Below are 18,900 nucleotides of genomic sequence, written 5' to 3'. Positions count from 1 at the left end.
TTTCATTGTGCGTGTTTTCAGTGTGGCCTCCATGGTAAGGAATGCTCGACTGGCTGTTCCTCCTATTCTGCTTCCAGCAATCCCAACATGGCCAATGGCAGGATTATGTAGCATTACAGAGGTTTCTACCCCACCAGGGGACGGACACATCACAGAGGTCATCGTAATGGACCCAGGGGTGGAGGCATAGTGAGTTTTTCTTTCACTTCTTGAAAGCGCTTGGGGGCCGACTGGTGCAGTTTATACACAACTGGCGGGATTTCACATTCGATGCCTGGGTGCTCCAAATGGTGCAAGGGTTCCATATAGAGCTCAACGTGTCTCCTTTTCAGCCCGTTACTCGCCTGCCCATACTTTTCTCCGGACGAGAGGCCACACTTATTCAGGGGGAGATTCAAGAGCTTCTGGACAGAGTGGGGATTTGTCCTTCCACTCCTCACCTATTGGGTTTCTCAGCAATCTCTTTCTGATCCAGAAATTGGATGGGGGTCAGCGCCCCGTGATCAATCTCTAGGAATTCAACAAGTAGCTGCTGTATCGCGGCTTCAAAATGTAGGGCATACTCAACCCTCGCGACCACCTTCGGCCCAGCAATTGGATAGTCTGCCCAGACCGCAAGAACCCTTATCTGACAGTCTCCATCTTTCCTTTCGGCCTGTCATCAGCTCCTTTGTGTTTCACCAAGGTTCTCAGACCAGCGATAGAACACTTGAGGGAGTACGGATGATCGTGTACCTGGATTATATGCTGCTGATGGACCAATGCCTGTTAGCTCTGTCCCACCACTTCCAGAGGGGGGTAGACCTTCTGCAATCCCTAGGGTTTGTTATGAATCGGGCAAAGTCATGCCTAGTTCCTTCACTGTCAATCACTATCCTGGGCTTTGTGATCGAGTCAATGGCATCAACACTGAGTCTTTTCTTCAGGAAGATGGCCAATATTTGACTCGAGATACGTAGGACGTTGGCAAAACCGAGAATTTCCCCCATCGCCAGATAGCCAGAGTGGTAGGCCTGTTGCTGTCCTCACTTCAGCTAATTTTTCCAGGCTCCCTACACCTTCGATCCCTCCAGCGGCTAAAGGCCTCTCACCTCCATTGTGGTCTCATGTACTTCCAGTGCGGCCCTCTTTCAGGCGAGGCCAAGGAGAAACTTCTATGGAACGGGCGAGTGATTTTCGGAACAGAGCTGGATCTCTTGATTGAGTCCGATGCCAGCGGTTCAGGTTGGGGAGCTCACTGTGAGGAATTCACCACCAGAGGCAGATGGTCTGCTGGAGAACATTCCCTACACATCAACTGCCTGGAGCTGATGGCGGGCTCCTTCGCAGTCAGATGTTGGACCATGGACTGTGTGCAATCTTGTGTCCTGTTGAAGATGGACAATACAGCGACAGTCCGTTATATCAACCATCTGGGGGGGCATGCGGTCCAAAGCCCTTTCGGACCTGGCAAAGAATTTTTGGGAATACTGTTTGACACACCATATCTCGGTGACGGCGGTACATCTTCTGGGGTCGGCCAATCAGGTGGCGGATTGGCAGTCTCGTCATCTGCGGAATTTGAGCTTGTGGAAGCTTCTCCTGGATATGTTCCAGGCCCTCGCCTCCCTTTGGGATCCGTTCACAATCAAACTGTTTGGATCCCGACTCGACCATCAACTTCCCCGTTACTTCAGCTGAAGACCAGATCCAGGAGCAGTAGTGACTGAAGTTTTTCCTCCAGGTTTGGTCGACAAAGCAGGATTATGCGTTTCCCCCATTTGCCATGATCATGCGTTTGACTACTCCGGCATGCAGACAGCAGGCGGATCTGGTGGTGATTACCCCAGCATGGAAGTCGCAAGTCTGGTTTCCAGTTCTGATGGAACTCTCTTGGACTTCTCCAATCCATCTACACCAGTATCCTCATCTCCCAAGCGATCCCTCCAGGAACCCTCATCCGATGGTGACCACCGGCAACCTCCAACTCATGCGGTGAGGATTACAGGTCACAATGGCATATCCCTGGCCTATTGCGATATACAGCGCTCCTCCTCTCTAAGGCCTGGGCAGATGATACATTCAAGAGGTATTGGTCAGCCTGGTCTCGGTGGATGGGTTGGTGACTGCAACGAAGTCTGTATCCCATGAGGGCAGACATTGTCCACATCCTAAATTTCCTGGCAACTTTGGCTATGGAGGGTCTGGCCTATAGGTCTGACAATACGTTCCGATCGGCAATCTCCACGTGTCACACTGTAGTTGTGGGTCTGCCGGTAGGGGAAAATCCTCTAGTTAAGAAATTGCTTCGTGGCATTAGACTGTCCCTTCCTCCAGGACTGAGATACTCGACCCTTTGGGACGTGAATAAGGTTTTGAATCTCTTGTCTACTTGGCTAAGCAATAGATAACTTTCCAAGAAGCAGTTGTCAGATAAACTGCCCACCCTTTTGTGTCTGATTTCCTGCAGGAGAGTTTTGGACATACAGGCCGTAGACATTTCCGGAAGGTCCTTTACTCCAGAAGGCGTCACTTTTCATGTTACTCGATGCACCAAATGTCACTCCCAAGTGATCTTGTACCCGGCCTTTCCAACAGTGCACAAGCTGTGCGTTGTCAAGTGCATTAAGGCTTACACAGCAATAACGGCGGAGCGTTGTCCCCACAGGGAGAGACAGCTTTTGATTGCATTGCGGTCTCCTCTCCAACCATCGCCAGGTGGGTATGATGGATCATGAAGGAAGGGCGGGCATTGATACCAAGAGCTTTGGTGCACATTCCGCACGTGTGTTTTGGTCGGATTGAGACGACAGGCCAAACACACATGAGCACTTAGGGAGCGGAGTGCACATATCACTCCTCCTCCCACTCCCATGCCTAGGTCCCACCCCTACCTACAGCACTGGCTCAGAGCTGGCAAATGTGAAATGAAACGATGCAAGAACATCATTTTATTTTACATTTGCTGGCTCTGAGCAAGGCAGTGAGTTGACGCCCCTCTGCCATTGTGGATGTGCCGCCACTGCCCTGTAGCACCTGCCAGAATTACACACTGATTTGGGACTCTGCTGGTTGGCACCAATGGAACATTCCACCAATGCTTCAACCATTTTGCATCATTGAAAAATTATCCATAGAGGTTTGGCTGAAAATTACGAACAGCCATACAGAATGACATCCTTTTTATCTGAATGTACATTTTCTCCCTGGATGCGAGAACCCTCCTGGCATATCCATCCACATGATTGTCCTCGTCTGCTTTCCACTGGTACAGCATCACTACCAGACCAAAAAGGCTATTGGCAAATGACAGTGTTGCACTGTCAGGGTCAAATTAGGTTATGGTTGTCTCTGATTTTAGCATGTACTTAATGTCCACAATCGTCTCTTATTGTTCAACGCCCCACTAACTTTCCATACCAACCTTCAATAATTTGCTCAGTGAGTCCGAGCATTTTTCGAAATCATTGATGAAAGCGCCACAGATGGTGGATTAGACAAAAACTTCTGATCAACAGGCAGACGCTATTTCAGACACCGTCTTCACGAATTTGAGTTTCACTGGTTGTGCTTGTGTTCATTCTACAATGAACACACAGCTAAAGGGATCTAGTTCTGTTTTGAGACATTCAAATTTTCACTGGCTAAGGGCGATACCTCAATTCATCTACCTCTGGAGGACCACTCTATGTCCATTATTGAGTTTATGTACATTTTCAGAAAAAAAAGGAATGTCGCTCATGAGGTTTATCACACCTGCCATGCCTGCTAGCTCTTTTGAGATAGTGTTTTGAAAAACGTCTGCTGTTCTTGGCATGCCAAAACCCAGATGTCTATCTCTAAAAACTTCATGTGAGTTGAAAATGTAGTAAAGTAGCTTGGCATCAATCTCAAGCTGGTGGTTGTCTATTTTAAGATCATAGTTTCCTAATAAGAAAGTCCTAATCGTGGGAGCAATGGTGTAATCAAGCAATCGGTCTCTCCCGCTCCCTCTCTTCACCTTTAGTCAGATGGATGTCCAAACAAATGTGTGCCTCTTAGATTTCTTGGACTTTGGTGCGACAACTGTTGGGTACACCCATGAAGTGGGCCCCTCTATTTTGTCTCACATCCTATCACACTCAAACTAAAGTAATTCTTGTTCAGTCTTTATTCTGGTATGTCCCTTTGCCAGATTCTGAATGGTTTCATAATTTCATTGATGTGAATGTCTGCCTGTCAGCCTTTTAGTTTGCCAATACCATTCAACAAGGTGAAAACGTCTTTCAATATTGTTTCTATGCCATTGATAACCTCATTGCACTAGACTCAACTCCACAGGTGTTTTACAGCTTACAAGGATATCTAAACCCATTCATGTGACATAGAATATCACATTGGTTTTGGCAGCACTGTGGGAGGGAAGGATGGAAATATGGCTTTGGAGACTTGGTTGTTTGGCAAATTATGCCTTTTATTTGGGTGTTTAGATATCGTTATAAGTCAATAATATAAACACAATTTCAGAAGGTAAAGAGCGAGAACTGTGGCTTCTTCTTCTTGACAGGCATAGTAATGGTTTCCTTTTTCTCTACAGGTTCCTTGAGGGGTAGTGCTGCCGCCACTCTCCTCCAAAATAAACAGGGACAATGAGGTGAGTACGGTACTTTATTCCACTACTGTTTTCTCCCATCACCAGACCACCTAAGGTGTAGGAATATAACCCTCTGTGTCTCCTTTCTCCCTTGTAGGCACATCGTGGTGGATGGGAGGGAGTGCCCACGGTTATTAACACGTTCACAGGTGAGGGCAAAAAAGAAAAGGTAGTGAAGGAATTACAGAGAAAATAAAACATGAAAACATTTAAGTTTCAGATCTCTCAGTTCTGGTGCCCAACTTAATGGAGACTATTTTTATTATACTCCCCCTACTCGTATACTAGCGCTTTCAAACGACGTGCGTAAGCCTCCAGTTTTTTTCTCCTCTTCATGCAGGTGCACCCACAATGAAACTCCCGCACTCACTGCACAAGCTAGAGCTCTCCTGAGCTTTGGCGGGCTGCAACGGCATATCTAGTGGCATCCACCATTTGGTGTTGAATCACACCTCAGGCCACTCGTCTGCCTTTCTGCAGCCCGGCAGATTCTCCTCCTCCTCCGTGGCGCTGACCCAGGGCTTCTTCTCCGCTGTCCCATTGTTTTGCAGGGCTCCCCCCTCTTTCTCCTCCGTGCCGATCTCTCTCTCTCTCTCTACGTCTCTCTCTTTCTCCTGTATGTCGGCATCTCTTTCCCCTTCCTCCTTTCTGGGCCAATTGGCCACTTTTTCAATTCTGCTGGCCCCGTCCCTCTCCTCCTGCTGAAAAATGTCCTCCGTTACAGTCGGGTTTTCTATTGTCCCTGCCCACCACTTTTCCCTTGACTGTACTTCTACTCTTTCCAGGCCCCGTTGTTCTGCAGGATGATGGCGTAGAGAAGGTAGACATCGGACCTGTTGGACAGGTAAGAAGACCAGCCGGGAGGGGGGCTTATTACAAGGACCATGTGACACAGTGGAGCAAAAAACACTAAGCAACTGAATAGAAAGTGTGGCCCCCCCAATGGTATTTTCTTGGATTGGCTGGTTGAAGTTTGGGTTTGGATTTCGGTAGATGAAGCACTCGTTTCTATTTTAGTACACAGTCCTGTACCACCTAACACTCCTCAGTTGGATTGGCTGTTGCTAATCTTTCCACTAGACTATCAGGAACCTCTCTTCCTTGTATTCCGCTGTAGACTTATTCTTCAATTTCCCAGTGAGGTTTTCTATCAATGGGACTTCCAGAAAATCCACGGAGTTCCTCTGAGATGTGTTGCACATACAAGCAATACGTTCAAACAAATTAGTTTAAAAAGTTAGTATAAGATACACAAAGTTAAATTTTTTAAAAACTGAGTCCAATTTTGTTAACCTATCCTCACTTAAAAATAGTATTATCCTCTGCAAATCTTTTTCTGGTGGATTTTATGCTTTAAATATTGTGTAGTAGAGGACAAAAGTGAGCACTTTCTGAGAAGTAGTAGTACTCTTTTCTGATCCAATAGAATAAGTGAAGATATTTAGAGCCTGAGAGTATTTGCCAATGTGAAACACTTGATACAGACTTGCATGGACGGCATCCAGAGACACATCCTATTTTGGTGTAGTGCAAAGCAGGTTTAAACACTGAAATTGATTTTTTTGTAAAACATTTTTATTGGCATTTATAAACAATAATACACGCAGGCACAGGCGGTGTCGCCATTATCATAGAGACTTACATATCAGGAGCGCCCTAAACACTGAAATTGATATTAACTTTGTGTTGGGTTCTGTTCTAGAACTCAGGGAAGGTGCTGGTGCCACCTTGATGTGTTGTCACGGTGGAACCTGGAATGTGATAGATGTGTCAGTTGCTGGCTGTGGCCTGTTCTGTCAGATCGCTGTTACTTTCAAGAAGAGTAAAAACCTACAAACCTCCTCTGCGGCCTCCTGAACTTTTTTTGTGGCGACGAGCAGTCAAGAACCCCATGACTGGCAGTACAGGCGATTCTCCGCAGCCACTTTTCCACCCTTGGACTTCAGGTGGCTCCAAATAAGCTCGGTGTGCACAACGGATTGTGCAATGTTGACTGCTGAGTTACGCTGGCTCAGGGTCTCCTTCAGTAAGGCTAGCGCTTTATCTGCATTTTGAAATTGGGCACCGGAACTGTAGGTAAAACCAGCGATGTGTCCCTGAGAACGCTCTTCCAACGTGTTGCCATGCAACCTGCCCACGCCACTGTTTCCTTACTCTCTGGACTCCAGACATGCGTACCCTTCGTCATCAGCTTCTCGTGCTGATCGTCATTTCTGTCTTCTTAGTTACCTGGCAACAAGCAGCAGGCTTTGTTTATTAAAGGTTTATACTGCACCGCTACTTTCAACCGTAGTGACAGGCACACCTTTCCTGCAGTATTATCAGCCGCATCTTCGTCAGGTGCTTGGCCTGCACCCACTGTAACAGGCACACCCTCTCTGAATATACTTCTAGTTTTTGAGTTCTGCAGAACCTGCATTATTTATTAAAGGGATACTCTGCATCCGCACCTCACAACCACTGTGACAGGCACACTTTTTCTGCAGAATCTCCAGCCACATTTTTCCAAGTGAATGGCCACATCATCGCTGCATGTTCTACGGCAGTTTTGGAGGACATCTTAGGATAGCTGCAGTCATGCGCATTGTCATTAAATCCTAAAGTCTAAAGCCTGCACTCATGGATACAGACTTTCGCTGCAGTAAAGCTATACAGTTTCCAACTGCGGTGACAGGCACACCACTTCTGTTTTCCAACTACAGTTAGTTCTGGGACATTTTAGATCAGAACTGTGCTAGTAAATATTGTTGGCACATATCTCTATTTGTAGTCTGCATAACTGCAACATTGTATTTGATTGCCGTGACTCTGTTTAATTTGGTTGTATCCATCGTGAAGTGCTTGTCATTTGCCAGGGTTGGTTTTGTTAGTTTGGTTTTTCTCCTTCTTGATTCAACAAGAAGTTTTACCTCCACTTCCTTTTTTATCTTCTCCGGGTCTTCCTCCAGTTAAATGGGAGTTATCGTTAGAAGGTTTTGAAACTCATTTAGACAAAACTGATGGCGAGGATTTTTCTCAGAAGAAAAAATTTGCCTTATTGCAACACTCTCTAAGCACTGAGGGTAGGAAAGTTTATAAGCATTTAACTGTGGTTGTTGTGTGTAACGAAGATAAAGTAGTTGTGTTAGAAATGGGATTTCTGGCTAGCTGAGACTTGCGCCAAAGCGAGGCAGAAACCACCACTCTAGTCAGGATAAGGGAGGTACACGTCTAAAATAACCCCTGCTCACCCCCTTGGTAGCTTGACACAAGCAGCCAGGCTTATCCTAGAGGCAGTGTGTAAAGCATTTGCACATAACCAACAGTAATACAGCGTACACACTACAAAAGGACACCACACCAGTTTAGAAAAATATCCAATATTTTTATATAATTAAAATAAGACCAAAAACGATTAAAAAAACTCCACAATACTATACTTAAAAGTTCACAGTTCAAAAACTACGTTGATTAAAAAGAGTTCCTTGGGTGGATAGCTCCGTCCGGCCTTCCACGGCGTTGTGAGCACACAAATCCGAAAACAGTTCTGGCTGACTGCGGGGTCGCGGAAAACTACGGTGTCTGGAAGACCCGCAAACAGTACCTTTCAGAGATGCAGGGCGATGGGGCCCTTGAAGTCACTCGCGTTGCAGGTCGAGCTCCTCTCTGATGGGATCAGGAGCGCTGGCGCCAACAGGCGTCGGGTGCTGCGGTGCCCCCAGGTCGCGGTGCGAGCAGCGCTCGGTGGCGGCGTCAGCAGGCGTCCTTGGTGAGGCCAGGGTCGAGGTGCAGCGGCGGTGCCCTCTGCGGTGCCAAAGCTTCGGCGTGAAGCAAGGCGGTGCGGAGTGCGGTGCCCACAGGTCACGGTGCGAGCAGCAGCTCGGTGATGGCATCAGCAGGCGTCCTCGGTGAGACCATGGTCGCAGTGCGGCGGTGCCCTCTGCGGTGCCTTCAGGGCACGGGTTTGGCAGTGTCGTTCTTCAGGTTGCAGCACAAAACACACAGTCCCCAGTGCTGCGGGTCGAAGAACCTGAAGTCTTTACTGTTCCAGAGACTTTGTGAACAGGGGGCAAGCTATACCTCAAGCCCTTGGAGAGTCTCACCAATTTGGTTGCAGAAAACCACTTCAGGCCTTGCACTGCCCACGACAGAAGCAGCCACTGCAGGTCAGCCTAGCAAAGCACGCAGGAAAGCGGTCGTTCCTCTTAGCAGTTTCTCCGTCGCTTCTCCTGTGCAGTCTTCTTGATCCAGGTGAGTTCTAAAATTCAGGGGTCTGGGACGCAGCATTTGTACATAAAAATCCTTTGATCTGCCAGGCAGAGGGTGTCGGTGTCCGGCCAGAACCAGTTGGGCCTTCTCTGGCGTGAAATCCTGGCAGGAGGTGGAGACGGCTATGTCAGAGGCAGACCAGGCCCTTTGAGGTGCAAGGAAATTCCTCCCCCTTCCCCCATCGCAGCCCAGGTCTAATTAGCCCTTTCCTGACCTATCCAGACCATCTTGAACCCCTCCAGCCCCCCAGCCTTCTGTCCTCCAAAACCCAGACAGGCAATCCACATTCCAGCAGAGGAACATGGGATGACCGAGCAAAATAATACCCACTTTCTTAAAGTGGCCTCTATGAACTCAGAATAAAAAGGGCACCCTCGCTAAAGGCTGCGTCTTTAGATGCTAAGTTCAGGTATACCAAACTTCATTCACTTATACCTTTTTCGGGCTACGTCCGTGGGTGACACAATCCGTGCTGCAGGCCCACGAGTAGCGGTTGACTCACAAACCCCGGCACCCGCAGTGCCCTTTAATGGGGACTGACAAGTCACACATCCAATCAGAACACAATTCACCACAGGAGCATCAGCGCTTTACCACCGATCAGCAGTGTGAAAAGCGCGCAGAAACGTTATACCAGCAAAAACAGAGTCAATCCGGGAGGGCAGAAAGCAAAAACTCGGGGGAAACACGCCAAAAGATGCAAAGTCTAACAAGTTGATACATATGCTTCTGCCAACAAGGCTTTGGATATGAGAAATAAGAAAAAAATAAGTTATTATGGGGAGGCACAGGTAGAACCCTTTGTGAGGCTTCTCACCTGCATGTGATATTATGGCTTTTAAGGATGCCAATTTGTGACATCAATTAGTGGAAAAAACTAACTGTAAGAAAATTCAGGAAAAGTTATTCACTACTGAAAATTTACCATTAGAGAAGGCTTTGAAGATAGCCAAAGGTGTGAAAGCTACCATAGAGTACATGGAGCAAAAGGCCAGAGCATCACGGGTACATTTCCCGGGTGTGGATGCTGTGGTTACAAAAGAGAGAAGATTTGATTCCATACCCAAGTTGTATGAATGCTACAGGTGTGGTAGCAAGAATCCTCTGGGAAATGCCATGACATATACGGCTGTGGACAAACTTTGCGCCAAGTGTAAAAAGAAGGGGCATTTTGCGAACGATTACAAATCTAAAAAATTATTTGGTAAAACCAAACCAATGAAATCTTTATCTGTGCACAGTGTGCTTAAGACTGTGTCGGACAGTGAGGAGGAGGAGTGTGTTTTGATGATTTCTGATTAGTTGGTGGAGGGTGAAGAGAATGGTATGGTTCTAAAGATTTACTCAGGCATATTTAAAAAATCAATGTGCCAAGAGGATACCTATGGAATCTCTGTATCTATGATGGCAGATTCTGGGTTACTTTACCTTGATAGGTCCTGATGAGTGGCATAAGTCTGACAGTATTGAATTGAAGAAATCCCGAGTTAAACCTGTAGCTTATGTGGTAAACCTGTTGAGGTCCTTGTGAGTTCAGGGCTACGGTGAGTTTCAAAGGATGCAACACTGTGGCTACAGTTTATGTGGCAAAGGATGGGGGATGTTTGTTGGGCTGGTTGGAGCAGAAGTTGGGGATCATTTTGGATCCCAATAGTCCTGAACAAGTTTTGCTCAAGGAATAATGCAAATCAGTGTGGACGTTAGCGGAACAAGTGTGGGAGAGAGCTTTTTCTCAAGTTTTCAATGAAAAACTGGGTAAGATTAAAGGTTTTTCACATCATAGTGTTAAAAGAAGTGAAACATGTGGTTCACAGAGCTAGACGGGTACCATTGACCATGAGGCAGGAAATGGATGTGGATTTGAAACCCTATGTGAACAGGGCATAATTGAACCCACCAAGAGTTCTAAGTGGTTGGCACCTGCTGTTCTTGTACAAAAATCTAATGGTAGTCTTAGGATGTCTATTGACTTGCGTGATCTAAATGAGAGGATATAGGTGGATAGGCATCCTTTACCCAACATCACGGAAATGTTGGGTTCACTAAAGGGTGCGAAGGTCTTCATATCTAAATATGTCTTCTACATATCGTCAGCTAGCCTTGCATAAAGATAGTTGTCATCTAACTTCATTTGTTACACCGGCAGGAGCTTATAGGTTTAAAAGAATGCCTTTCGGCCTTGCTTCAGCTTCTGCTGTTTTTCAAAGAGTGGTGGAAGCCATGTTGAAAGGTCTGGCAAACGTCAAATGCTTCCAGGATGAGATTTTGGTATACAGGAGCAATATGGAACATCACAATGAAACTTTAGATATAGTTCTAACCATCTTAAGGGAATATGGTGTTAGTTTGAAAGCTGCTATGTGCAAGTTTGCGATAAGCTATGTGGATTATTTAGGTTACAAGTTGTCTGCCCAAGGCATTGAACCCAAAGAAAGTTTGGCGAAAGCTATTAGTCATTTTCCGGTGCCACAGAATAAGGATCAGCTTTGTTCTTTCTTTCGCATGTTGGAGTTTTATGCCAGGTTTATTCCTAATTGCACTGACAAAACTTTTCACACATGAAAAAGAATCAGTAATTTTTGTGGACAGATAGTAAAACCCAGGAATTTGACAGTATCAAGCAGGTGTTGGCCAATGCCATTCCATTGCAGCCATTTGACACCTGTGATTTCTCAATTGTGGTGACAGATGCCAGTTAGCATGGGTTGGGCGCTGTTCTATTGCAAAAAAAGGGATGTGGTTGTAGTGTTTGCTTCTAGAGTTTTACGCCATGAGGAATCCATCTATTCTGTAAAAAGTGTTGTCTCCAGCCCATGAGGAGCATTTGGGCATGAGAGCCATGAAAAGAAGGGTCAGAGAAATGTTTTGGTGGCCGGGAATGGATCGATCCGTGGAACATTTTGTAAGGGAATTTGTGCCGTGAGTAACAAATCACAGGTTACCTTTCCCACACCTTGGGGGCTATTCCCTTTCCTGAGAAACCATGGTCCAAATTTGGTTTGGATATTATTAGACCTATGCAGGTGTTGAGTGAGAGGTACAAGTATGGTCTGGTGTTGGTTGATTATGGAACCAGATGTTTGGAAGTCAAATTTGTAAGAGTGGCCAAAAATGAGTAAGTATCCACATTTTTGCAATCTGTTTTTGTGAGGGAAGGCGCCCCAGCAAACTAGTCATGGATAATAGGATGCAATTTGTTTCCAAGGATTTTCAGGAATTTTTAATGTGCTGGGGCATAAAACATATCACAACATCTTTGTATCAGCCTTGCAGCAATGGCCTAGTTGAGCACTGGAATAGAATTATAAAGGACAATATTCAATGGAATGTGACCAGTGGGTTGGATTGGTACGCTGAATTAAGAAATTTGTTGTGGCCGCTGCGAACCACTCCCAGTGCCACCACCAATATGTCACCATTTGCATTATTGGAAGGTAGATTGGCCTCCACCGAGTTGGTCAGACCATAGATGGGTAATCAGAAGTTGTCTGATGTGAAACGTTAACAGGTGACATAGTGAGAAAGTCCAACGCAAATATGTGAGTATGGAAAAGGCCAAAGGAAGAGCTCAAGTCAATTCCAGAGTGGGTGACTGGGTAAGAGTTAAACTTCCAGGCTTAATTTCAAAGGGAAAATATACGTTTTCTGAGCCTGTGCGCATCAAAACTGTTAAGGACAAAGTTGTGGTCATCATCATGGACATGATGAGGGAGAGACTTCAATGTTCAGAGTGTGGACTTCCCTATAAAATGCCACAGATTTTTCCTCTGCATCATCCTCCATAGTCGTGGTGAAAAATGTTCCTAGTGGGTCGATCCATAAATACCATCTAAGTGGAAATGGAGCTGCCGCCAGAAACGACCTGCCCTGGTGTGGTTCCTGGATGCCTGCCCGCCATTTGCCACCACAAGACAGGTTTCTGGACCTCTGGGTAGAGGGCCTCCTCTCTCTGGGTCTAGAAACAAAGCTCATACTGGTCAGAGGTGTCATGCCTACTCGCCCATGATGGGCTGAGTCCACAAAAGGGGAAGCTTCAAAGGCCCGTCGCCTTTGTTAGCTAACCCTGGCTTTTGCTGTCCCCAGCCACTGGCTCCCACTGGTTCTGACCCCCACTTTGGGTAGGAGAATCAGCGGGAAAACCAAGTTAGGGAGAAAGGTGTGCCCATCTTGCCAACCCCACCCCTCAGGTGGGAGAGGCGAGGTGACACACACATCTCAGTTCCATCCATCTTGATGATGAGGGGACCCAGCCAATCAGAGAGAGGCTCATGCTCTCCTCCTACTGGAGAATGGCATAATAGGGGATGTAATCATCCCAAGGAAGGCTCCTATTAGTCGCAACCTGCACACCCCAATAATGCCCCTAAATTTAGTGTTTTGGGGCGACCCTGAACCTTGCCTCCTCAGATCAGAAAAGAAGAAAGAAGAAGGACCAAGAGCCCTGCTGAAGAAGAAAGAAGAGGACACAGTTCTACAGGCCTGTCCCAACTTCGACCAGCAAACAGCAAGACCCTGGTGTGTCCAGCAGCCATACAGAACCCAGTGGACCTGCCCTGCCTTCACCAAAATTACTCTGTCTACCGTGAGCACTGGATTTGCTCAGCTAAAGACTCCAAAACAGAACCTGAATCCAGGCGGCTCCACAATTCTGCACCCGACGCCCACGACCTGAGTTTGAGTGGCCCAACACCACGAGGAGGTCTCCCTAGCGATCCTACCCTGGGATCTGGCGATCTCTGACCTACCTCGAGCTTCTGACCTGCAGCCTCAACCTGAGGGGTCCCCCCAACCGCGACCGGAGCTGGTAAGAAGATCTGATGCCTAAAGACACCCCTGCACCCGACACCCTACGACCTTGGGTGACCCAACCGATGGTGTCCAGGCATCACCCAAGAACCCAACTTACCTCTCCTGGTGGTGGTCGGACTCAGGAAACCTCCTTGCCGGAGCCTGAAGCTTTTCTTCCAAACTGGAGATCTCCATTGACAACCACAGTGCTCCCTATGTCCCCTTGGGACTCGGCATTCGGCTGCCTCCGTGCCACTGGTGGTAAGCTCCTGTGCTGATTGTTGGCCCCTGCAGTGCCGATCTTAACCCCAAGGCACTTTGCTCCCACACCCGAGTGGCCTGTTCGTAACTGCCCCTGACCGACGGCCACCCTTGCCCCATTGGCTAACATCGGGCTCCTGCACTCTGCACTCAGCCACCCCAATGCCGTTACTGGTGCGAATTAGTGCCTTTTTGAACCTTGGTTCTACCTCAAAAAGCTATTCTTGCAGGTCATTTACTTACCTGCAAACCGATATTATTCTTTCCTCCCATAGGAACCCATGTTATGATTTTCCTCTGAAAATGCTCCAAGTGTCAACCTGTTTTTGTATGGAACAAAAGTAACTGTGCTCGAAACTTGAAATTGTCTTACTTATCTTGGTATTGTAGGATCCCTGGTGTGATATCTAGACATATCCCCCTGCGTAGTCAATGTAACTAAAAAGTAACACAACATTCAAAATTGCATCCCTATGTACAGCCTTGCATTTGAAAGTATATTTTACCTACCTATGCAAAGTTCTACTTAGTTCTAGAAATAAAACATAGGTATACCTTTTTATACTTACCTAATTGGCCTTGATTCTGTCTCAGAATGTTTGACATCAGCCTTGAGTGAGTGAATACAATAAATGCTCAACACACCGGTCTGAAAAGCCTAGCTGTTCGACCACACTACCACAAATAGAGCTGTTAGAGATTATCTAATTTAGCCTCTGCTATACCTCTGGGAATCCACTGGACTCTGTGCACACTATGCCTTACTTTGGTTTAGTTTATACAGAGCCAGCTTCCTACAGTGTGCAAGGAGGGAACCTGGGTTTTCTCTTACATTTTCCACTGCCTCGCTGGAAGTCATGGAAATGCCACTTGTCCACTTCCATTACTACCAGCGGGAATAATACCACAGTGTAATGTTAGTATTCCATTTGCCTATTACCCCAGGATTTTTAGACCCTAATTTACATGAACCTATGAATGCCTCTGTTATCTGGATTTTTTTTGAATCTGGTCAATAGTTGTAGAAAAAATGCAGGAATAATCGCAGAGCTAGCTGGTTGAAGATACATCTGTTGTTGCAATTGACTTGGGAAGAAAATTTATGATTCATTCATTTGCATATATATTGTATTAACATGGTAGAGATGATCGCCGCAAAAGCAGCAAGCTCTAGATAGAGAGAACTACAAACGAATTAACGCCTTAATCTTGAGGTAGTACTATTAATGTGTGTTTACTTTTTTTTTCAGGGAAATGAGAGGTTTGTAAGAGAAGCCTTCATGATGCTTCAAAGCGAAGTCTGATGGTAAAGAGATCACCTATATGGTGTTTTTGTGTATAGACAGAAAAGAGTGAGGGGGTTCTGCAATGAGGTCTTTGAACTATTCTTTTTTAGCTTTTTTCTTTTATTCTGGGAGTGTAGGCTGTGGGCAAATATTGAATGTGGTTTGGAAAGATAGTTCTGGTGAAACGTATAATGTCGTGTTTGTCTTTGTTAGCTTGAGTTCATAAGTTTTAAATTAACCTTTCTTTTTCACTTAGGAACATGTATGCCTGTTTTGTCTTTTTGGTTTCACAGTGATGCAGGAAGGCGTAAGTCAAACGTTTTTCCTCCTTATCAGATACTTTTTAAGTACACTCATTGTTTAATTCAATTTGAAACCTTTCATACAGCAAACAGTATACTGCTTTGTCTTGAGAGCTGTGATATCTCACACATTTGGACAGTAGCTCTGTGGGGAATGTGACAAAGTCTCATTAATGTTTAGGTCTTTAAAAAAATATACTAGCATTTTACAGAAACTTGCTGCTTCCATGTCTGATACCTGTCCGTTCATCGTCAGTGCAGGAATGATGATGCAACCTATGTATGCTTGAATAACAATCAGATATATGTTAATTATCTTCCACTTTTCTTTGCAATTTGCTACATTTCTGGTTCTAAATCTCCCTATGATGCCGGGGCTGCAGAAATATAGTCACTCTTTATTCCTGTTTGAGGCATTTTCAGTTTTTAGTCTGTCTTGATTTGAAGGAAACTTTTTTATGAAGCTGTTTACCATTTTCACAGGGCTTGTCCAGCTGCTCGTTCTTTCTAACGCCTGCAGAGCACGAAACTAAATTGGACACTCCCTCCTGGGTTATTAACTTTTCTCATTAAATCTTCTTTCTATTTCAGATTTTTTCAAGGGGGTTTAAATGTCCTCTAGTGGTCGACCACATACAAAATTCAAAGACTGAAAAGATAAATATATACGAGAATTGGGTACGGTAAAGGACATGATGTATAGACCTGTCTGGCACTTAAAATAAGCTAATACCGGAGCAAAACAATAGTTGCCTTCATCAAGATTGGTATTATGAGTGACCCAACTGCTAAGGCAGAGAGGGTGGTGTGTCACGTTGCCGAATATGGAGAACTTTCACTGCACTGTACCTGGCTCGGCACAGTGGAACATCATGAAATTCTGGAAAAAAAAGTTCAAGACAACTCTCTTCTCCAATTTGTTCTAGGATATACCCCCTTCCATGTCCCTATGTAAGTAAGCAGCCCAGTGGTGCACGATGTGTTACATACTTTCTAGGTAATATTAAACCATTTACCATCATGCCATGGTGTGTATCAGCCTCCTCTTTTAATTATGTATCACCTCAAACCAAAACACGTCAAATGAACAAAATAAGTATGGAGCACTCTTACCAAACAACACTAATGCCCCAATCAGTCAATTATTTGTATGCAAGAAGAACATGCGTTGTGTCTTAATCATGCTAAATCGTCGATTTTGAACCGTGACGTCCTTTCTGAGCTTTTTTTCAATTTCTAACTTTTGACTGCTGTCGGCAAACTTCTGCGATCACCTAATATGAAGTTTTTGCGCAGAAACAAACATGTTATTTGCTTCCTACTTTGCTGTGAGAGAGATTTTACGAGAGTGGCCCTGAAAAGTTGGGGAATAACAACTCTGTCCAGTAATGCAAGGAACGGCTCTCCTAGTTTGGAGCTGGCAGTTTTGAGGGACGTACAGATTTGAAAAAAGAACCCTATTTAAAAAAAAAAATCGCTGGGCCGAGCTCAGGTCCTCCTCACATTTATAACATGTTATCAGAATGTGATCTTTGTTTTTGGTATCAAGTGCGAAGTTGGAATGAGTTCTTAAGAGACGTTGCCACACCGGATATTATTTTTGTCTTTATTCAAAATATATACTTTGGTCGAGTTACTTCTACCAGAGTGCTGCTACGTACACCTTAAATGAAATGTTAGTTACAAAAACAATAGTTTTATTAATGGTGTGTATTAAGCGCCTTTTTACTCAAGTGTTGTCCCATGTCTTGAAACCCTTTTTACTGTGGGTAGAGCAGCACTAAATGTGTCAATTTCGCTACTATAGACGTTCGTAGTTTTAATGTATTTCATGTTTAGCTGTTTCATAGACACCAGCCCAGCGACGTGCGTCGTTATTTAATGCACTGCGTGTTAAACATTTTGTCGTGCTGTTATTTTAGTATTTGTTTTGCTTGAAACAGTACTCACGCGCGTGACCCAAATCTGAGATGGTATACAGCCACTCTATGCGCCTGTATTTATGCGTATTATTTTTCGCTACTATCCATTGCGTCCGGTCCTATGGCCGGGCTTCGGGTCCCGGCGTCCGATGCGCTCAGTCAGAGCCCGTGTGAACCTTCGCCTGAGCCGCTCTGTGCCGGGCTGAGAGAGCTGCGCCACACCGCGGCGCGCGGAATCCTGTCTGGAATGGAGGGCGCGCGGACCACAGCTCGCGAGCAGGAGGAGGCAGCGGCAACAGCGGCTGTCTAGGCCTGAGCGCCGCGGCCCACAGCCAGGCCGCCTTCCCTTGCACTCCACTCCGCTCTAAGGGCGGGAATTCCTGCTCCGCGTCTTGTTGGCTTCCCTACGCCCTCCCTCCCTGCCCCGCCTGCTCCCTCCCTTCCCCGCTGAACTCCAGCCCCTCTCTATCAGCCGCTCACTCCGTCTCAATATGTCTCAAGATGGCGGCCAATGTGGGATCGATGTTTCAATATTGGAAGCGCTTTGATTTACAGCAGCTGCAGGTCAGCATATCTTCCTCTCTCCTTGCCTTCTTGTCGCCCGGGCCCGGGGGCTCCCGCAGGCCCGCTGCGGGGCTCGGTGAGCCTCCGGAAGACCAGTGCTGGGCTCAGGGCCTCCTCTCATTGATAACGTTTTATCAGAAATTGATCCTCTTTGTTCAATTCATCGATCAGCCAAGATGGCGCCGGGGCTGCGGGCGCTGCGCTCCCCGGGCCCAGCGCAGCTCTAGCAGCCGATAACCGTCTCTTTTACACTCGTTGGCCGCTCTGTTCGGTGGACTTTATCTTATTTTCCGCCTTTTTGTGTATTTTGAGGATTTATTTTCTGTTTCTCCTCGCTGCCGGCCGCCGCTTCCTCCACTCACCCGGAGCCTTATTCGAGGACCAACCACCCCTCACAGAAACGCGTCAATTATATTTTTTAAAATGTTTATGTTGTGAAATGAACTATTATCGTTCTGGATTTGTGTGTTTTTATCACCCGCCGAAATGTTTTGTGGATTTTAGACGGTTTTAGGGAGCGGGGGTTTGTTTACATTCAGGATCTGATATTTTTAAACTTTTGTTTCACAACAAAAATAATTTTTTACAGATACTATATTGTTTTACATTTTAAGGATATGCCTGGAGTTCGTTAATTTATTATGAAAAAAGTTTGTTCGTGACGCGTGCTTTACTTGTCTTTGAAAAGTAGCTCTGCTGTTAGTCTTGTAAAGGTTGGAGTAGTCGCCGGGCGTTCAGCGGGGTTGTGTTCTTTGCAGGTCTGTGAGGGTTTAGGGTGCAGTTTTAGAACTGGATTATGGGGTTCCTGCAGGACTTTTTTTTTCTTTTTTTTTTTTTTTTGAAGGGCATTTTCTCTATGCCATAGGTTCATGACCATAATAATAGCCATGTACTACAGCATTCTTTCGAACTCTGGA

At 45.8% G+C, this 18,900-nt stretch overlaps 1 protein-coding gene across 3 annotated transcripts in view; it reads left to right on the top strand.

Moving 5' to 3' along the window:
* Positions 1-17,829: 17,829 nt before the first annotated feature.
* The window catches only part of CUX1 (cut like homeobox 1), a 1,097,219-nt gene continuing 1,096,148 nt past the window's right edge, over positions 17,830-18,900 (top strand). For all 3 annotated transcript variants that reach the window (XM_085649842.1, XM_085649843.1, XM_085649841.1), the window contains exon 1: positions 17,830-17,983. In XM_085649842.1, coding sequence (XP_085505968.1) covers positions 17,921-17,983 — 63 coding nt within the window. In that variant the 5' untranslated portion in view covers positions 17,830-17,920. The remainder of the gene's footprint in view (positions 17,984-18,900) is intronic.

The sequence above is a fragment of the Triturus cristatus genome, chromosome 3_2, assembly GCF_964204655.1.
Source record: "Triturus cristatus chromosome 3_2, aTriCri1.1, whole genome shotgun sequence".
In the NCBI taxonomy this organism is placed as follows: domain Eukaryota; kingdom Metazoa; phylum Chordata; class Amphibia; order Caudata; family Salamandridae; genus Triturus; species Triturus cristatus.
The sequence above is the reverse complement of the archived record's forward strand: the minus strand, read 5'-3'. Positions and strand labels throughout refer to the sequence as shown.